Below are 19,681 nucleotides of genomic sequence, written 5' to 3'. Positions count from 1 at the left end.
TTATTGAGCTCTTCCCTCCCCATTATATTTGCTTCAATTACTCATATATGTTCCACTTCTGGTTCAAGACTCCAGCAGGAAACATGACCCAATATTAAGGAATGAAACCATAGTTCGCACATTTATGAAGTGGAACGGAAGCTTTCATAGAGTTTGCTCACACATATTTATAAAGGAAAAGCCTTTGCATAGAGGGACAAGGATAACCATCTTTTTTTCAGTTATGGATAAAAACCTTCTAACAGCCAAGATACCAACAGAAGGCAAAGCAGCTCTGGGCTGAAGTCACTTGTAGGTGATATTATGCTGCCCATTAAGGGAGCTGGGTAGACATGAAGCTGTGGCTGCTCCATCCCTGGAGGGGTTCAAGGCCAGGTTGGACGGGGCTTGGAGCAACCTGGTCTGGTGGGAGGTGTCCCTGCCCAGGGCAGCAGGGTTGGAACGAGATGGTCTTTAAGGTTCCTGCCAACCCAAACTATTCTATGATTCTATGACCATGTACACAATCATTGCTGTTTCAGTGATCTTCATAGAGTTTGCTCACACATATTTATAAAAGGAAAAGCCTTTGCAAAGAGGGACAAGGATAACCATCTTTTCTTTTCAGTTATGGATAAAAACCTTCTAACAGCCAAGACACCAGCAGAAGGCAAAGCAGCTCTGGGCTGGTGTCACTCGTAGGGGATGTTATGCTGCCCCTTAAGGGAGCTGGGTAGACATGGTGCTCAGAGATATGGTTTAGTGATGGTTTTGTCAGTGTTGGGTTGATGGCTGGACTCGATGATCTGAAAGGTCCCTTCCAACCTCGACAATTCTATGATCCTATGGAGCCCTGTAACTAGAGTGGGGAAACAAACTCCCATATTTCTATTTTGTCAAACCTTTAAACCAGTTTGGCACTTTTAGAAATTAGCTGAGTACTCTCAGGCCAGAATCTACCTTAAAGTAATAAAGTAACATCACAAGTTTGCCCTTTTCTATTCAAAGCATGAGACATGTGCCAGTACCAACGTAACGAAGTCACCACAAACCACTCTTGTTCTGTCAACTCCCTGCTTTGAAAAGAGCTCAGCCTTTCCAGCCAGAAAGTAGAAATTAGCACCAATACACTTTTTTTGGAGAGGGGAAGAGGACAGGCAAAACAAACTGTCAAAAGCTATTGCAAGATCTAATACAATTTCTGCTTAAAATGAAAGTGTCACTTGAGTGACAGCTTTTGCATCAGTTCTGTTCACCCAAAGGGAGCAGGGGCAAGAAGATACAGCCACTTGATTCACCCCACTCTAAATCCACCACAGGTTTCTGTCAAGATTTATCTAAATCATTAAAAGTTTGTTTTTCCTGATAAAACTCTTTCATGCACTGTGCGGTGTTTATGCTTTTACAGCATAAAAGCAATTATACAAAACAAAGGTAAAAACAGGGTAAGAACTCTCTCAGCCCAAGTCACACACACAAATCTAAAATCCATTCTTATACTTCTGAGGTGACTTCCCATTTGGAAAGACAGGTTTAGATAAAGATTTCAAGTTCAAGTGTTAAAAAACCCAAGCTTGCTGTCAAGACCTCAGCGAGATGATTTGGCCAATCTGTAGAATATGGTTTTAAATAATCAAACTTACCAGTTCGTTGCTTGTAGATGTACATCTCAGCTTTTCTTCAATCTCCCTTCCTATTTTCTGAACAGTTACCTGAGTCTGTTTAATTGCACACTGGGCTCTGTGAAGCCTGGAAGGAGAAGAGAAGTTATAGCTTTATTAAAAGTCCTAACGATGAATGAACCAGCAAAGATAACAGGGATTCAGATTGTCAGCTTCTGTTGGGAAATGAAAGGTTAGGAGAGGAATCATAAATTGCACAGGATATAAATGAGCATCAAATGCAAACCAACAAGTCTCTAAATTTGATCAAGTACCAAATGTCCTTTTCATTTGTTAAATTCAATAGATGCTGGTAAGACAAAGCTGTAGGTAAAAAAAGAGGTAATTATAAGGACATCATGTAGCAATTATTAAGTCATAACACAGTTAAGATCAAGACACACACAACAGTTACCGTAGTCCAGCTTTTAAAATTATTAAGTCATAACACAGTTAAGATCAAGATACACACAACAGTTACTGTAGTCCAGGTTTTAAAGAGTGCAATTATCATTCAGGGAACACACACCTACCCAGGTCAAGAGCATGAACCACCCTTCAGTACCCCCAAATATGGACCTTTCTGTAACAAAAACACAGGTTTCTTAATGGAATCACATTTGAAGAGTGAAAAAGATGATGATGAGTTTCTGTCCATATGCCCTGGCTTCAGGATGGAGAGAAAAAACTGACTATTTGGCATATTTGTTGGGAAAAAAAAAACAGGCAAGGGAAAGCAATGGCAAAACAGGTCTAAGGGGTGTTAACATTTGTCTTTGCACAAAAAAACAGGCAAGGGAAAGCAATGGCAAACAGGTCTAAGGGGTGTTAACATCTGTCTTCGCATTAACACAGAGTGGAAATAAACATATTTATTAGAAAAAAATCAGAGTTGGTCTGCAGCCATAGACTCTGTCTTTTAAAGGTCCTTACTTTTCCCATTCGTAGTTTCCAACTAACAGCTTCTCCTTGTGTAAGGAGACTCTTCAGGTGCCCTGCTGCTGGGGTGACCATCTCACTCGACTTAAGGTCTAGTTGGAACAGCAGAACTATGGTCAGAACCTACTGTATGACATCAGTGCTCTGCCAGGCAAACGTAATGAAAATACCCTCTTCAGTGCATGCTGTAATGACCGTCTCTGCTTTGCCAAAAATTAAAAAGCTCTGCCACGTCATAGGAATGCTAAATTTTACTAAAGCAAGGCTGCCATTTGCTGTGAGCCAAGGACCAAAGCAACAGAGCACGCAGAAGAGGCTACTCAGCTCCTTCCTTTTACATTCCCTAAACTCTTCCAGATTTATAAGGAATTGACGGGCACAAAATTGAACATAGGAAATTCCATCTGAACATGAGGAGGAACTTCTTTACTTTGAGGGTGGCAGAGCCCTGGAAGAGGCTGCCCAGAGAGTTGGTGGAGTCTCCTTCTCTAGAGATGCTCAAACCCACCTGGACACATTCCTGTTCAACCTGCTCTGAGGGGACCTGCTCTGGCAAGGTGCTGGATTAGATGATCTCCAGAGGTCCCTTCCAATCTCCACCATTTTGTGAAGCACTGCTATTTAAAGTTCTTGGCTAACAAGTTTTAACAGTTTGCATGCAGCTAAACCAAGATAACCAGGCTACATCCTCCAAGTACGAGCAACCAGAAAGCACTACTCCTCCTCACACCATCTTCCCTCAACATCACATCTCAACCCAGCAGCTCACGTTACACATTGGTCAATCAGTGCGAGGACAGTGCCCAAACCACCCAGCCCAGCAGAGAGATACGGGGACAGTATCTCCTATAAGTGTGTATTTCCTACTGGGAACTACTACCACCCATTAGCTATGTAACGTAGGTCAAAGTCAAGGTTGGCTGACCATCCTAAACATCATTCAGGTCTCTGCTCTCAGATCTAATTTTCCTACTTCAACAGTTTCCAACCTGCCTCTTGCCAAAAGTCTGGAACATTTTCTTTCCAGACATAAGAAAGCTTTACTCAAAGCTAAAACTTATAAATAAAGAGTAATAACTGAGTGACATTTCCTCTCCCCTTCATCTAATTTTATGCTGAAAGAACATTCTTGATTTAGTCTGGTAGGCGATTAAGAAATTCTACAAGTCTTCACATCACGCCATGTAGGTAGCAAAATCTGGCTGCTGAAAAGCATTTTACTCTTGGGAAAAGTATTGATGAAACTGGTAAATCGTTAGAAGGCTCATTTGTCGTGCAAGTTCCTCACAGTGATCCTCAACCTGCAAATTTTATAGCAGCTTCAAGTTCTTCTGCCCGTGCCAAGTATAAGGGACAAACATAGAATCATGGAATGGTTTGGGTTGGAAGGGACCCCAAAGATCAGCCAGTTCCAAGGCCCCCTGCCATGGCCAGGGACACCTTCCACCCAGATGAGGTTGCTCAAAGACCCATCCAACCTGGGCTAGCATCTCAGCACACCCACAGCAAAGAATTTATTCCTGATCTAAATCTTCCCCCTCTCAGTTTAATTATTCAACAGACTTCTCAAACCATCACATATCTTAGGAAACTTCTTCCATTTGGTGAATCCATATCTAAAGGTACATTCCTATGAAGACTCCTATCCAGAATAATTCAAGCAATCAAGTCTGGTTTTAACAAGAACCCATTTTCTTTTTAAGCAAAACATCATCCAGGCATTTCTTACAACATTAAAAAAAAAAACCTCGAGTTAAACTTGGCTGCCTCATGCCAAAATAGTGCCATTTACATCGAGGCAACCAGTATCAGCAACTTTTCTTTCTTGCAATCCCAGTATGTCTACTGCTGTTCCAAGAACTTTAAAACGCTAACAGTAAGACCATGACCACATCCAATGTTAAGCCTTCCAAGATTAAAATTTTAGGGACTTCATGTCACAAAAGCAACAACTATCAACAGAAATCTCCTTTCCCCAGCCAAAAAAAAAAAAAAAAAAAAAAAGCCCTCACTGCACCCACATGGAAATCTTTGGTCATCCAACAAGGGGAATACAAACTAAGCCGTAAGAACATCAGCATGGGAATTTTGTCCATCATTTCTTCCTGCACGAGACAGGCTTCAGCAGAGGCAATTATGGATGCACCGATGAATGCAGATCAGCAAGATGAGGCCATAAATCTGGGTTAAAATATATATATACACACACACACAATGAATGGAGAGAAATTTCAATGCTAATTGACGGCATATTGTTCCCATTTCTAGCGTGGATGCAAGTCCAAGGCTACAGCCTAAAGTTAGCACAAGTTGTGCTTTGAGTACAATCCGGCTCGGTTTAGTAATCGACAACCACGAGCCAACTGATGGCATAATCTAAGTGCAATCAGCCAACGTAGGATTCTTCCTACATTGTTCAAGAAGGTGTCTTTTTTTATTATTATTTGTTATTAAAATTAGCGCTTCTATAGCACTTTAAGAGCTAAATTCAGGGCTTCAAGAGGCCACTGGCCTGCTACCAACATTTCCTTCGGCAGTCAGGAAAGCCGAGCCAGTTCCAGCAGAAACTCAAGGCTTTTTAAAGAGATAATTTAGCCAACAGTGTCGTCATCCCGTGTCTGCTCTGGTGTCTCTGCAGCAGCTCACGGCCATTGTCAGCCAACAGGCGAGTAATACGAATGTTAATCGTGACAGATTTACTGCTGTTGCTTGGGGCCCTGAGAGCTGCTGTGCAATTGTCCAACTTCAGGTGAGTTCCACGCTGCTGCCTGGGAAAGGAGTGGAAAGCAAAACAGACATTAAAATTCCTTACCACCTTAAGATAGTTCGGAGGGGGGAGACCCATGAAGCTGTTTTTCCTACTTCCATCCTCATATCACCTGCTTTCGGAGATGAGGGAGACTAAGAGGAAACAAAACACTCTCATAGAATCATAGAATGGTTTAGGTTGGAAGGGAGGTTCAAGATCATCCAGTTCCAACCCCCTGTCACAGGCAGGGACACCTCCCACCAGAGCAGGTTGCTCCAAGCCCCCTCCAACCTGGCCTTGAACCCCTCCAGGGATAGGGCAGCCACAGCTTCTCTGGGCAACCTGGGACAAGGTCTCACCACCCTCACACCAAACAAGTTCTTCCTGAGATCTCATCTAAACCTCCCCTCTTTCAGGGTCAAACCCTTCCCCCTCCTCCTAGGGCTCCCCTCCCTCATCAAGAGTCCCTCCCCATCTCTCCTGGAGACCCTTGAGGGACTGGAAGGGGCTCCAAGGTCTCCCCGGAGCCTTCTCTTCTCCAGGCTGAACCCCCCCAACTCTCTCAGCCTGTCCTCCCAGCAGAGGGGCTCCAGCCCTCCCAGCATCTCCTTGGCCTCCTCTGCCCCCACCCTAAGAGGCCCACATGCCTCAGGGTCTTCTCTCTTCTGTTGGAAGTGTACAAGACAGTGGAATAAATACAAAAACATTAGTCATGTACAGTAAGCAAAGACCACCAAAAGTTGCATCCCTAATCAATCTACGAAGAACCAGCAGGGAAAATTTCAACATCTCTCCTCCTCACTTGATATTTACTGAGTTGCTGAAATATGGGATATTTGGGATGTTTCTTAAAGGCTTTTCTAGTCTAAAACACAATTGTTCCCTCTTCACTCCCTCCAAAAAACCCTTCTTTCTACCTTGTCTGTAAAATTTGAAACAATTCTAGCATTCAGTGTCCTACTGATCAATTCAACCTGGGTGCTGATTTGGAGTGAAAAAAAAAAGAGATTGACAAGTTCTGGACTTCTTCGCCATATAATTTCCTTGTCTTGTTTGCAAGATTAAGCAGTTTTCCTGACTTCCCCAAGACCACACAACATAACTTGACTTTACAACACAGGAACATGATGTAACACCACATTTGCTCTCATTCAGAGAGCAAATGATCAGAGGGCTGGGGCATCTCTCCTATGAGGACAGGCTGGGAGAGTTGGGGGAGGTTCAGCCTGGGGAAGAAAAGCCTCAGGGGAGACCTTGGAGCCCCTTCCAGTCCCTAAAGGGGTCTACAGGAAAGCTGGGGAGGGACTCTTGATGAGGGAGGGGAGCCACAGGATGAGGGGGAATGGTTTTAAACTGAGAGAGGGGAGAGGGAGCTGAGATGTGGGGAAGAACTTGTTTGGTGTGAGCGTGGTGAGAGCCTGGCCCAGGTTGCCCAGATAAGCTGTGGCGTCCCCATCCCTTGAGAGATTCAAGACCAGGCTGGAGGGGGCTTGGAACAACCTGGTCTGGTGGGAGGTGTCTCTGCCCATGGCAAGGAGGTTGGAACTGGATGACCTTTAAGATCTTTTCCAACCCAAACCATTCTATGATTCAGCTTGTGCTACAGTTAAGGCCAACATTTGACGGTTGCACTGAAGGACTTTCCTCTAAGATACACCACAGCATCCTGCAACTGAGGTATCTATCCCTCTTGGTCATGAGTTAGTCTAGTGATTTACTAGTTTATACAGCAAGTTCATTCCTGGCTGCAATCTTTAAAAAAAACCTGAAAGCTGGAGCATAGTGACAGTTGTACCTATTAAGCAAACATATGCTTATATTCACATTAATGAAAGAGTCTCAGCTTTATTAGACATTTGATACACGGTTTTGTAGCTCTATCATACACTCCAAATAGCTATTTGCTTCTATCAGACCCATCTGGATTTTTCATGTACGGAATTTTAAGCCATAAATACAGCATTTGATTACAGCAGTCACATAATACAGCTACTTCTCACAAGAGAAATAAATGCCTATGGTCTTATTGGCCAGAACTACCTTAGTTTACAATAGGACTAAATTTAAACTGAGAATTACTACCCGGGATTTAGAAAATAGAACAGAACACTTCTGGCAATAAGTGAGATGTAGGATCCTGGAAGTAAAATACCCAAACCTATTATTAAAGAAAAAAAAATAATCCAAGACTTTCCTATTACATACGGAGAAATGGAACGCACGCTACTTTATAACAGCCCAGAAATGAGATTACAGAGAGTGCCAAGCCAGCTCTAACATATATTTTACACAGCCCCTTAAACCATCATTTGCTACATCTGCTTTCCCACAAGAAAAATTTTTCTAATTTATAATCATATACTCCCTTTCCCAATTTCATCCGAAACCTACACCTACAATTTGTCAAAAGCAGATGTAGGGCGAGAGAGAGACAGTAGGGAGTAAGAAGAGAATAAAATGCAAGTCTGACTTGTTCATTTATGGCATTAAACCTCTACCGGAGCCAGCGCTGTAAGAAACTCAAACAAGACAGTGCTGCTGAAGCACAGACACTTTCCATCATTCTTTCAAACAGTTTTAATTTGAGTCTTACATGTGTAAGACACAAATGAAGTTTTTGAAATAATCAGGTCCATGTGGACACCGCAACACTGGATGCTTTGAGCTATTTGCAAATGGAGGAAAAAAAAAAAAATCCACATTTATCAGCCTGGAGCAGGGGAGGTCCTGGCCTCCAGCGTGAGGAACATTTAAAGGAGTCAGTAAGAAGAGAGATCACCTTCGATACACACGGGGCACCAGCAGAGGAGGAGAGGATCAACGTGATGCACAAACCTTTTTTTCCAGAAATGAAGTCACAAAACCTGAGATATCTCTAGTCCTCTTATTCACACAATCACAGGATGATACGGGGTTGGAAGGGACCTCTGGAGATCATCTAGGCCAACCCCCTGCCAAAGCAGGTCCACCCAGAGCAGGTTGCACAGACGGGTTTTGAACATTTAGATGCGGTACTGAGGGATATGGTGTAGGGGAGGACTTTGTAGAGTAGGGTAGATGGTTGGACTCGATGATCCCAAGGGTCTCTTCCAACCTGAATGATTCTATGATCTCCAGAGACGAAGACTCCACCACCTCCCTGGGGAGCCTATTCCAATTCATGGATTTGACTGTGATAGATCATGATGGATTTATGGCTCTTTTTTTTTTTTTTAATTCAAAGAACCAACTATTTGTGGAAAATAAAAAAAAAAGGATATTTCTATTTGGTTTTTATACTGGTGCTTATCGGTTTGTTATTACAGAAACCGTGCTGTCAGGGCAACAGACAGAATCACATTCAAGATGTATATGGCAGAAAGGTAAATTATACAAATACATTAATTGCTGAAGGGCATAAATATATAATGATGACTCCCAGCAGGACAGTGACACTGGTAGAATCCAACAGCCTTTTGCTGACCTGTAAATTTTCCAATAAATGTTAAGCTTCAATTCTCGCTCCGAGACAGTGAGCAAGGCTAAGCCTGGCACTCACAGCACAACTGAAAATGGAGATGCATAAATTCAGGTTGAATGGGTTACATCCTCCAACCAAAAAGGGAAACAGCTGCTCTCAAGCTGATTGTGCTCTTCCACACAAGTGATAAGGTGTTTGTGACAACTGAGCACAGGAGGGAGGAGGAGAAACACCAGTCAATATTCAGGTGACTCGTTTTTTTTTTGGAGCTGCACGCTGCTCCTGGAAGCCATCCCCAACCTCAAATCAAAGTTTACTTCCAAGAGAAGTTCAGTTCTGCAGCTGAAAGCAGAGAAAAAAGATCTCTCACCAGACAAAGGGATGGCTGTTAAAGCTCACAGGACTATTCTGCAGCTTCTCAGTCATACATACCTTCCCCACCCTGCCCTGGTTGGAATTAGCAAAGAGATTAGAGCATTTTCCCAGATGGGAGATCTTTAATCCACTGTATTTGTTTTTTTGATTGAGATGAGATCTGGGGAAGAAATTCTTTGGTGTGAGGGTGGTGAGACCCTGGCCCAGGTTGCCCAGAGAAGCTGTGGCTGCCCCATCCCTGGAGGGGTTCAAGGACAGGTTAGAGGGGGCTTGGAGCAACCTGCTCTGGTGGGAGGTGTCCCTGTTCTCCTCTATGGCAGGAGGGTGGGACCGGATGGTCTTTAAGGTCCCTTCTAACCCAAACCATTCTGTGATTCTATGATTTTGGAGACAAGACTGCATTCACTAAAATCTTTGCCCAGGCTGAAAGATAAAGCAGTTGGCTCCATTGTTCTTATAACTGTATCCAGGATAAAGTCCTAACAAAAATCAAGAGTTCCAATGTCATTGCTCATATCATTGCTTCAAGAGGGAACAGGCACAAACTTGAACATGGGAAGTTCCATCTCAACATGAGGAGGAACTTCTTTCCTTTTAAGGGTGGCAGAGCCCTGGAAGAGGCTGCCCAGAGAGGTGGTGGAGTCTCCTTCTCTGGAGACATTCAAAACCCACCTGGACACGTTCCTGTGCAACCTGCTCTGGGTGGACCTGCTCTGGCAGGGGGTTGGTCTGGATGATCTCCAGAGGTCCCTTCCAACCCTGTATCATTCTGTGACTCTGGGATTCACAAAATCCTCCTTAAACACTTTCAGGTACCTGTTAGAAACTTACTCGGTTAAGCAACATGCTCTATTTTTCATCAAATCTAATAAGGCCACAAATAGGAGAGGGACTGATTTATGACCTCTAATCTAATAGAACACTACTTCATTGATATGGTCTTTTACATGCCATCACAATTAAAGAAAAAAAAGCTATCTTTGAAGTTCTGCACAGTTCTGTGTAATTGCTCTCCTGAACACTGCTCTCAAACCAAATTAGACACCAAGAGTTAGCAACGTGCCTATCATCCTGATGCTAAAAAACTGCCACTGCAGGGGTGCTTTATTCCATATGGGATATCAGGAACGCTGAAGAGCAACAGCAGAAGACTACTAATCCTACAGCTAAGTTAATATAGGAAAAAAACCCCACCTCTCTCACACTTCATGGACTGTTTCAACTTGCTATGACCCGTGCCGCTCTCTTCTACGGGTTTTGCCAAAAGTCAGGCTTGTAAATTGACTGTTCTGATGACTGATTAGCCTCAGTTTCCACACAAGTTCAATGCCTGGGAACAGATTTATCCAAAAAAAAGTTTGATTCCACAGATCAAAATCTCTAAGGAACCTCTCAAAAAAAATATATATATGTAAATATTCAGATCCCAGTCTCCATCTCCGTCGCCGCTTCCCAGGAAGACACTACCTCACAATTCCAATCCACATGGACTTTTTAGGCCAAGAGAGATGACACTTGTTATGCTGTTCATCCATTTCAGTGCTGCTCATTAAAGTATACAGAGGCACTCACGAGGTCCAATTACAGCTCATATTTATTTATGCTGGCCTTAGGCCACCTGGGTTTTCACGTCCAAAGCCAAGGGGATGCCTGCCTTGTCTTGGCTGCCTGTACAGCATGGAGAGCCAAGTCTTCCAGGTGGAAATCTTTCCTAGTTAGAAACATCAAGCCTGGCCATCACAGAGAAACAGTCACGCTTATCACTAGCAAAGGGAAGTTTTAGCAGAGGAACTTACTGATTTAAGAGCCCGAGTTAGGTTGGTGAGGGGTCTGGAAAACAAGTCTTGTGAGGAGCAGCTGAAGGAGCTGGGGGTGTTGAGCCTGGAGAAAAGGAGGCTGAGGGGAGACCTTCTGTCTCTCTCCAACTCCCTGAAAGGAGGGTGTAGCCAGGGGGGGTCGGTCTCTTCTCTCAAGGAACAGGCCATGGGACAAGAGAAAACGGCCTGAAGTTGCGCCCGGGGAGGTTTAAGATGGATATTAGGAAAAAATTCAATTCTTCACCAAAAGGGTTGTCAAGCCTTGGAAGAGGCTGCCCAGGAAAGTGGTGGAGTCACCATCCCTGGAGGTGTTTAAAAGCTGGGCAGACGTGGGGCTGAGGGACATGGCTTAGTGGTGGTTTTCATCAGTGTTAGGTTGATGGTTGGACTTGATGATCTGAAAGGTCCCTTCCAACCTCGACCATCCTATGATTCCAAGAGGAATCCTACTACTCATTTCACACTAGAGACAGTGTATTTCCACTGTGGGAGAGGGTGAGGGCAGCAGCAATAGCAACATTAAAATCTTAACACCAGAGACATGAACCAGCAATTCGATTGTTACAGTACTCTCAGGAAAAGCTAGAACAAGGCACTGGGAGAGCATCAGGTTATCAGTGACAGCCCTTTCCTGCCACCCACTCGCCACCTTCACGGGATGTGACCCTGTTCCTACCACATGAACATCTGTAACTACCGCATTTACAAAGGTTTTGGTTGCAGCTATGACTTGGGATCCTTCTCTGAGGAAAGAACAGCAAAGGAAAAAAAGCTAGAAATGAACGACTTAACCGTCAGTGCATATATTAACATGAAAAAATAAAATTTTCAGATTTCCCTTTACCTCTAAATACACATCTACCACCATCCTATTTCCATCCTTTGTTTCCATGAAGTGAGAACTGCAGAGGCTACGGGCTGAATTCTACCCACTCCACAGCTTCTTTGGGTCCACTTGCTTTCACAGAGAGGAACTTAAGGGACATTCTGAAGACAGTACAGCTTTGTGTGGCTTTTATTTGTTCGTTATCAGATGCTGTACAACCCTCCAAAGGGGCTGCATAGGGAAGAGTGTGGCCAGCAGGTCAAGGGAGGTCATTCTGCCCCTCTACTCTGCACTGGTGAGGCCACAACTGGAATCCTGCGTCCAGTTCTGAGCTCCCCAGTTCAAGAGAGACAGGGAACTACTGGAAAGAGTCCAGCGAAGGGCAACAAAGATGATTCAAGGATTGGAGCATCTTCCTTATGAGGAGAGACTGAGAGAGCTGGGACTCTTTAGTCTGGAGAAGAGAAGGCTGAGGGGAGACCTTATTAATGCCTACAAGTATCTCAAAGGTGGGCTGAGGGAGGAGGGAACCAGACTCTTTTCAGTAGTTCCCAGTGAGAGGACGAGGGGCAACGGGCACAAGTTGGAACATAAAGGGTTCCACTTGAATATGAGGAAGAACTTTTTCACAGTGAGGGTGGCAGAGCCCTGGAACAGGCTGCCCAGGGAGGTCGTGGAGTCCCCTTCTTTGGAGACTTTCAAGACCCACCTGGATGCTCCTGAGTAACATGCTCTGACAAGCTCTGGGTGGTCCTGCTTCAGCAGGGGAGTTGGACTAGATGATCTCTATGGTCCCTTCCAACTCTAAAAATTCAGTGAAATTCAGTGAAAGCTAGAGAGTAGCTAATAGCAGGTTTTCTTCCTGTTCTCCCTCCTTTTCAGCTCACCAAAAGTTTAGAATTGCTGCTTAGAGCAACCATACAACAGCAAAGTCTGACTGAGCCACAGACTGTCAAGACAGGACACACCAGAATCACAAAATGATGTGGGGTTGGAAGGGACCTCTGGAGATCATCCAGTCCAATCCCCCTACCAAAGCAGGTCCACCTTGAGCAGGTTGCACAGGAAAGTGCCCAGGCAAGGTTTGGATGTCTCCAGAGACAGAGACATTCCATTCAAGGCTGACAGATGTTGTGCTTCTCCACAGCTGTAAACCCAAGAACGTACCTCTGAGATACACCTCAGCACAAAGCAGCTTTAGACCACGAAGACCTTGCTCACTCCATCATTCCCCACTCAAAGAGCTTATGAAAAACAGCTTCAAGTTTAGTCTAATTTCCACGTGTTAAAAATAGCTGCCCAAAGGCAAAAATAGTGCCTACATTTGGCACGTGCAATTCCACTGACTCTGGAAGTCTCAGAGAAACTAATCCGAGCTACTAAAGAGTTTTTCAACACTACAACTGCGTACTTTTGTCTCCGTTTCCAGTTTCAGAGATCAACTTGTGGAAGTCCTGTTTGTTTGATAAGATTGCTAATAAATAGGGAAGAATTTAAACACACCGGGAATGTATTTGTTAAAATGCTTCTTTCCTAAAATAGGTAGAGGTAACCAAAAAAAATCTTATATTGTGTTCCCACATTCTAGTCTTAATCACTTAAGATACCTGATTTTACCAAAATCCCAAAGTTTCAGACAGCAGACAAACACTACTTACATTTGCATTGTTAAATAGTATCTTTTTAGTGATAAGACATGCACTCTCAGTCCAGAAAGTCCCCTGCACCCTGGGCTGCATCCCCAGCAGCGTGGCCAGCAGGGCCAGGGGGGGGATTTTGCCCCTCTGCTCCGCTCTGGGGAGACACCCCCCACCCAGTGCTGCCTCCAGCTGTGGGGCCTCAGCACAGGAGAGACATGGACCTGTTGGAGTGGGGCCAGAGGAGGCCATGGAGATGCTGGGAGGGCTGGAGCCCCTCTGCTGGGAGGACAGGCTGAGAGAGTTGGGGGGGTTCAGCCTGGAGAAGAGAAGGTTCCGGGGACACCTTGGAGCCCCTTCCAGTCCCTCAAGGAGCTCCAGGAGAGATGGGGAGGGACTCTTGATGAGGGAGGGGAGCCATCGAGGAGGGGGAAGGGTTTGACCCTGAATGAGGGGAGATGGAGATGAGATGTGGGGAAGAACTTCTTTGGTGTGAGGGTGGTGAGAGCCTGGCCCAGGTTGCCCAGAGAAGCTGTGGCTGCCCCATCCCTGGAGGGGTTCAAGGGCAGGTTGGAGGGGGCTTGGAGCAACCTGGTCTGGTGGGAGGTGTCCCTGCCCATGGCAGGAAGGTGGAACTGGATGGTTTTTAAGATCCCTTCCAACCCAAACCATTCAATGATTCTATGATTATGAACAGCAAACCCTGAAACAAAGCCTGTCACCTGAAGCACACTCCTGGCCTATGATGGAATATGAAATCTGAAGAAGATGGGCATATTTAAGTCACTTACATATTTAAGACAATTTCTAGTAACTTACATTTCTATTTGTCATGTATCAACACGCTCAATGTTCAACAGCACACAACAAGCTTTTTTGATCCCCTAACCTAGAAAACATCAAATAGTTGCCATAGCAGAAGTTGAGCTCTGGTCCTCCACAAAGCACTGTCTTGTCCCTGGCAATCTTGGGCCACTCCATGTCACTGAACCATCATTGCTGTGATGTAAAACACAAGGAAATTGTTCCCTTAGTGCTATGAACTGGTTTGAAAAGTCATATTTACCTGTCAAGGGCACTGTAGCCAGATTTACGTGCTTACCAGCAGAACTGCAAGAACTTCTTCTCTGGAGTTGCTCTAATTTTCAAGATTTAATCCCCTGGATCAGACACGCACGTAGCAGTAGCAGAGGAAGCACTTTAACACCCAGCAGAATTATTTAAATCAACTTCAGCCACATCAGATATTAGCAATATTAAAGCAGTTGCCTCGAGCTGATCTTCTCCTCATCTCCAATACTCAAATTGTACTAATAGAGATCTTTGGTTTTGTTAAAAAAAAAAACCCAAAATATATATGTATTCTAAACAAAAATACAATCAAAATGTTTTGAATGGGCACTAACTAGCTGACCAAATAGCACAAATGTGCCATTGCACCTGCTGATGGAACGGTTAAACCACAGAAAAAGCGGTTTTGACTGAAGAGATAAAATTACAGGAAAGAAAACTTCAAAGGGGCAGGTTTCACAAGTTCTTAGAGCAGTTTTTGTCTCTGGGCAGAATTTGGGAAGGATTTCAGGTGCTCACATAATTAAAGACACAAAAGCTATTAGCAGGCCAATTGCTCTGAACATCATAATACCATGAAAAGCTGTTGCTGAACACAAGATACTACTTTTTGTACTTAGGAACTGAACTAACATTTTTAACATACAGGATTTTAAGCCCTTTCTATAGCGATTGCCAGCACATCCCACCTTCCCAACACCACTTAATACCAAAAGGTCTATTTTTCAAAGTTTAAAGAAAAGGAAGGAGAGAAAACTAAGAGAATACTAAATATAAATCTATTCCCATTAGTGCTGCAAACGTGCCGAGAGTTTGATTATGGAGACATGTCCAGAACATGACCTCAGATGTATTTGGCCCATCTTAAGTGTTATGTGAAAGGTGAAACGTGTTACTGTATAACCTATTACTACCAGCTACATAATATTTAGAAAGCCTTTAAGTGACCTCTTCTCAGGAAACCTAACAATATGGCCAAGGGACAAAAAACCCTCAAAATTTTAGCTTTCCAGTTGGGGTGGTTAATTTGTGTTAGTTAGCCTTTTTAAAAACAAATGGCTGGAAGAACATTCGTCATTTCCATATGGCTTGAATAACTAATTAGCACCACTATGTTTGCCTGAGGATCTTGTCCCTGCCCCAAGACAAGAAGGTTCACGAGCTACAGAGGTGCTGAGAACTTCCTTACGTAAAGCTAAGCCGTCTGCATACTTAAACTTTTCCTCCTGCCTAATTAACTTGTAAATCCATCTAATTAAGCATCTGAGCACACAGGCACTATTTTAATCCAACGCTCAAAAATTTTTCTACTGTTCACACGCTCTGGCATTCCTAATTAATTTTTTTTTTAATCAACATAATTGGAGCCAAGCACATGTTTTTCATTAAGGCCTATTCACAAGCTTCAGAAGTTTTAGCTATTCACTTCTGAGAAGTAAAAAAAGAAATAATTTTAAAAAAAAATCATTTCTTCCCTAAAAAGCAGTTTTGGTAGAGGTCAACCACAGAAGTTTCCATTTTAAGAGTTAAGGGTTGATCTAGAACCTTCTCTCAATTGGTGTTCACACTAATTAGCTGATTACAGTGTCTATGCAACACCTGGCAGCAGGTTACCATCAGAATAACTGGGATACAGATACCACCATCACCAGGACTTGCTTCCTTTTTTTTTGGAGAAGTTTAAACCAAGCCAGGACAAGCTGTTCTTCATATTCATGTGTCTTGTGAAAACATTAGGAAACCACACGCGCAGCTGGTGGATTTTTACTCCAGACAAATATCATTATGGTGAGAAAGTCTTCAAAATGTGGGATTTATGTGATCACCTTTACAGTGCAGACACCTCCCCATTCTCTTTATGCCCCTGTACTCGGCACTGGGGAGGCCACACCTCGAGTATTGTGTCCAGTTTTGGGCACCTCAATCCAAGAGAGATCTGGAGGTGCTGGAGCGAGTGCAGAGGAGGGCAACGAAGCTGGTGAGGGGGCTGGAAAACAAATCATATGAAGGGCGGCTGAAGGAGCTGGGGCTGTTTAGTATGAGGAAGAGGAGGCTGAGGGGAGACCTCATCACCCTCTACAACTACTTGAAAGGACACTGTAGAGAGGTTGGTGCTGGTCTCTTCTCACAGGTAATTAACAATAGAACGAGAGGGAACGGCTTCAAGCTCCAACAGGGGAGGTTTAGATTGAACATTAGGAAGGAATTTTTCACAGAAAGAGTGGTCGGGCATTGGAACAGGCTGCCCAGGGAGGGGGTGGAGTCACCATCCCTGGATGTGTTTAAGGGACATTTAGATGCGGTACTGAGGGATATGGTGTAGGGGAGGACTTTGTAGAGTAGGGTAGATGGTTGGACTCGATGATCCCAAGGGCCTCTTCCAACCTCAATGATTCTATGATTCTATGACTTAGACAGAGATTCATTTCCTCCCCAAGTACATGTCCTGTCAAATGCATCACAACTCAAATCACACCCATCTCTCTCTGCCAGCTGTAAGTGGAACATGCTCTCACAAAGGCTGTCTTTGGGATATTCACAGGGTAGTTTCTCAAGGCTGGACTCCTGGAGGAGGTGGCAAAGCACTCTGCCTGGTAGGAGGAAAAAAAAAGATACCTGACAAAGAAGAGACATGAAATTATTTTAATAGAAATCAACACTATCACCAGTCTTTTGAGATAGGTATCAAAGATAAGCAGCAGAGAAAGTGCACCTGCAAAAAAGCAGAGTTAAAGTGAGAGGGAGGAAAAATAATTCAGGATTTCACATAGGACTTTGCCTCAGTTTCTAGAGAACTTTCCTAGCTAGGCAGGAAACAGGTAAAAATAGCACGTACGTACAGTCACAAATTAGACTTCTAACTTTTGCTGGAACTAGACAATGCAATATATACTCCTTAAAATGTAGGATCCACTGAAATATAAGCAGCAGCAGGCCTGGTGGTGAAGATGGGAAAAAAATTATTCCTTTTAGGACAAAGCAAAAAGAAAGGAGGAACATCTTAGCCCCAAGTCTGGGCTAAAGGTGCTACACCCAACAGTCCAGAAACTGTAAGAGACAAGACCTGGAGTGAACAGAATCACAGAATGATGTGGGGTTGGAAGGGACCTCTGGAGATCTCGTCCACCCCCCTGCAAAAGTAGAGTCACCCAGAGCAGGTTGCACAGGAGTGTGTCCGGGAGGGGTTTGAATGTCTCCAGAGAAGGAGACTCCACCACCTCTCTGGGCAGCCTCTTCCAGGGCTCTGCCACCCTCAAAGGGAAGAAGTTCCTCCTCATGTTTAGGAACCTTCCCAGGACCAAGCAAAGTGCACAGCTCCAGCAAGGGGAGCTTTATCAAAGCTGAGATCTTCATTTCTCATCAGATTTATGATAGACAGTCAGACACTGTCAGACGAAGGAACCCAGCTCAGATTAGACAGGTTAGAAAGGGCTCCAGTCAGTCAAGTTCATGACCTGCTGGTATAATAGTGGGGGTTTTTCTGGAACGTGCTTCATACTCCAAAGAAGTAAAAGGAAATGTGAAAGAGACACACGAACAAAGCAATCAGGAGGACCAGCACATGTTTTCTTCTCTCTATTTAACAAAGACTTAATGTTAAGCAAGAGTTTTCTTCAAATGGACTGTGCCTGAATGTAACCAGAACTTCACAACACGCCCCCTGCTTGTTTTCCGCAAGCACAGAAGAAAGACCTTTAGAAAGCAGCTTTTAGTTTAAATATGCTTTACAGAATCAAGAAACAGCACATTTAGATTTTAAGAGAGCTTATAAAATAAAGTCTTCGGAATAAGCAACCTCGGGTTCGCTTTTCCTACCACCCTCTTCACTGTAGCGTCCAGAGCTGATGCTTCCTACAGGCAACAGTGACACCTACTGCTGTCGCTATCAACTGCATTCAACTTTTACAACTGGTTAAAAAAAAAACCCACATTTTTCCAAAGACATTTCAAAGCTTTTCAAGGGTTTCCTTTGTAGCACATCTATTGCTGCTACTGCAGAACCGAAGTTATCAACCTGTCTTGTCATTTTTAAATACAAATCCCTCAAAACCAACCTACACACAGTGTTTAAAACCTTTATCTTTCCCCACAGCTAACATTCTTGCATTGTTATAATTAAAGCAGATCTGAAAAACATCCTCTTACTTACCTTCATACTAGCATTTTGTGGTTTTCACCACCACAGACACCTAAGGAACCACCCAAAAGTGCAGTTTCCATACCTTTCTTATACCAAATGTGTTGGATTAACTAAATGATGACTATGCAGTGCCTCTTTTGGGGACTACAGGAGAGCATTAGGCAAAAGGTAAATTTAATTCAGTGGTTCAACATTAAAAAAAACCCCAAAACTACACACACACACTTAGGTGTGTAGCTGTTTTGTCTTAACCACAGCATCATTCTACCAAGTTAAATTTCGCCAAGTTGCTTATTTTCTGTTGTTAAAATTTACTTAAATAATTCTTAATTTCGAACCCAAAACTACACACACACACACTTAGGTACATAGCTGTTTTGTCTTAACTACAGCATCATTCTATCAAGTTAAATTTTGGCAAGTTGCTTATTTTCCGTTGTTCAAATTTATTTAAATAGTTCTTAATTTGATTGAGGAGAACAGAGTAGGGTCTTCCACAGAAGCTTTCCAACAGAGAAGCTCAACAATTTCAACATTCACAAGGTAAGTCCACGGGCCAGCTCTAGTTCAGAGCCCTCAAGCATCCACATGGCAGAAGCCTAGAGACCACCAAGGAACGTACATCAAGACCCATCTCCTTGCCACCAGTGGTTAATCAGCACTACCTAGATATTCCACCCTCAATTCCAGTCCAAAAGGGTTTGGTTTTGTTTTGTTTTGTTTTTTCATTTGGAAATTCTCCTTACACACACACTAAAGAAACTACAATAGTTACAAAGAATATTCTCAAAAAAAACCCCAACTTACCTAAGCAAAGAGAAGACATCATAAGAGTTACGAACACAGTTCTGATCCACCTGGAGAAGACTGTTCTTCAGGGTACCTGAGTGATCCTTAAAGCAAAGAAACAATGTTAATTTAAGAACAAAAATTATTCCATCTTTACTAAAAACATGCCCTTTGGTAGGATAACAAATGATCTTGTGTTCAATGTATTTTAAATCTGTCTTCATACAGTTTTTTTTT

At 43.5% G+C, this 19,681-nt stretch overlaps 1 protein-coding gene across 1 annotated transcript in view; it reads right to left on the bottom strand.

Moving 5' to 3' along the window:
• The window catches only part of UVRAG (UV radiation resistance associated), a 112,798-nt gene that overhangs the window by 78,615 nt on the left and 14,502 nt on the right, over positions 1–19,681 (bottom strand). Inside the window, exons 6-7 of the mRNA XM_014960605.1 lie at positions 19,463–19,548; positions 1,623–1,728 (exon numbers count right to left, since the gene is read on the bottom strand). Of these exons, the coding sequence (XP_014816091.1) occupies positions 1,623–1,728; positions 19,463–19,548 (192 nt within the window). The remainder of the gene's footprint in view (positions 1–1,622; positions 1,729–19,462; positions 19,549–19,681) is intronic.

The sequence above is a fragment of the Calidris pugnax genome, unplaced genomic scaffold (assembly GCF_001431845.1).
Source record: "Calidris pugnax isolate Ruff unplaced genomic scaffold, ASM143184v1 scaffold270, whole genome shotgun sequence".
Lineage (NCBI taxonomy): Eukaryota > Metazoa > Chordata > Aves > Charadriiformes > Scolopacidae > Calidris > Calidris pugnax.
This window is presented reverse-complemented; position numbering and strand designations above follow the sequence as displayed.